The sequence below is a fragment of the Zingiber officinale genome, chromosome 6B (genome assembly GCF_018446385.1).
Source record: "Zingiber officinale cultivar Zhangliang chromosome 6B, Zo_v1.1, whole genome shotgun sequence".
Lineage (NCBI taxonomy): Eukaryota > Viridiplantae > Streptophyta > Magnoliopsida > Zingiberales > Zingiberaceae > Zingiber > Zingiber officinale.
This window is the reverse complement of record NC_055996.1, coordinates 68,460,885-68,462,552: the sequence shown is the minus strand read 5'-3', so window position 1 is coordinate 68,462,552 and position 1,668 is coordinate 68,460,885. Positions and strand designations below refer to the sequence as shown.

The 1,668-nt window shown below is 39.9% G+C and overlaps 1 protein-coding gene across 1 annotated transcript; it reads left to right on the top strand.

Moving 5' to 3' along the window:
• Positions 1-436: 436 nt before the first annotated feature.
• On the top strand, positions 437-1,207 carry LOC121991083. The gene has a single exon (XM_042545107.1). The coding sequence runs from the start codon at positions 437-439 to the stop codon at positions 1,205-1,207; it is 771 nt and encodes a 256-aa protein (XP_042401041.1).
• The last annotated feature ends 461 nt before the right edge of the window (positions 1,208-1,668 follow it).

Here is a 1,668-nt window from a genome sequence, read left to right as displayed (position 1 = left end):
TCCTAATCTATTGCAATTTATTTCTTTATCAATTTCATCTAGAGATGCATGGCCACTAGAATGAAGAGTAGCGGCAATGGAACCCCGGGTTGTAGATGTCGAAATTGGTAGTAAAAGACGTCGACGTTAAATTAACAGCAAAGGACATCTTGGACTTTTTTTAGACAACGAAAACCGCTAGGAATAAGGCTTGGGTGAGAGCCGCGAGAATAAAGAGTAGCGACAATGAAACCCCGGGTTGTTGGTGCCGAATTGGTAGTAAAAGACGTCGATGTTAAAATTAATAGCAAACGATGTCTTGGTCCTCCTTCCTCGCGAATAGATCCCTCCACCTCTATTTCTATGAAATATCTCTACGCGATCGAAGCACAAAAGCTATGGAAAAGCATCGGAACTAGGCGTTCTAGGGTTCCTACTTTGGATATCTTCTGGCGGAATGGTTTGGTCTTCAGATCCTGGCAAGTGCCTAGATGATTCCACCCCTCAATCGGCTCCCCCTCCTCCGGCAGTGAAGTTGGAAGTGGAGGAACCCTTGGACGAGAAGCGCGTACGTCTCCACAAGAGGGCTAGGGACGCGAGCACTTCGTATGAGCAATACAACAATGTGCTTAGGGAACCTGGACTGTTGGGTCTTCTCCCCAGGAAGAGTCCGTCTCTAGCTGATATGATTCAGATGATGCTTTCTCAGGGAAAGACAGGTAAGACTTTATGTTTCACTAGCTCGAAGGGCTCGGAAGTTGGTGAACAATCAGACTTCTCAGCTTCTTCGAGCTCATTGAGCAAGATCAAAGCTTCAAATTTGCTTCCCTCATTATTGAGGATTGGAACATGGGAGTGTGTGTCTAGATATGAAGGTGATTTAGTCGCAAAATGTTACCTCACCAAACATAAACTTGTATGGGAAATTATCGAAGGTGGCTTGACGAGCAAGATTGAGTTTTACTGGTCTGACATTACTACAATTAAGGCAGTATTTTTTGAAGGTGGCCATGGGTCTTTGGATACTGTGTTGGAAAGACCACCTCTTTTCTTCCAAGCGACTGATCCTCAACTAAGGAAGCATAAACTATGTCAAGCAACTCGAGATTTTACCAACGGCCAAGCATACATACACAAAAGGCATCTACTTCAATGTCCCCAGACCTTGTCGAGCAAGAATTTGGAGGAATTGATTGACTGTGATCCTCATTTGAAGATACTTAGTTAGCAACATGATATTATATTAGAACCGCCTTACTTTAATCCTCAGTACTTAGTTTTAGAAGATCAAAGCGATTCTTAAAATCATATTAATGATGTTATTGTTAGAATGTATACTAAAAGTCTAGGTTTTTGTATAAATATTTATTTTGAAATAAGAATCATATTGGTCAAATGTCTACATTTATATGCTAAATATAGCTGTTCATTTAATTTATATTGAAGATAACATGGTGTGTGGTGTCACACAGAAGATCATGTTATCAGTTCCTAATAAATTTTAAATAGTTGCTCGCAACCAAGATGGAATGGGACAAACCATTGGAATAATTATAGTATAATTTGGTATTAGTTTATCTTGACTATAAAATTACACAAGTACACTATGAGTGTATTGAGCAGGACCATTTGAGGTTGTTCTTTTTATACTGACTGTAAAAAAGAACAGGACCTCTGTTATTATGGAAG

Excerpts from the sequence above, each read along its gene's own strand:
- LOC121991083 (XM_042545107.1), top strand. The coding sequence starts at position 437 with ATGGTTTGGTCTTCAGATCCTGGCAAGTGCCTAGATGATTCCACCCCT.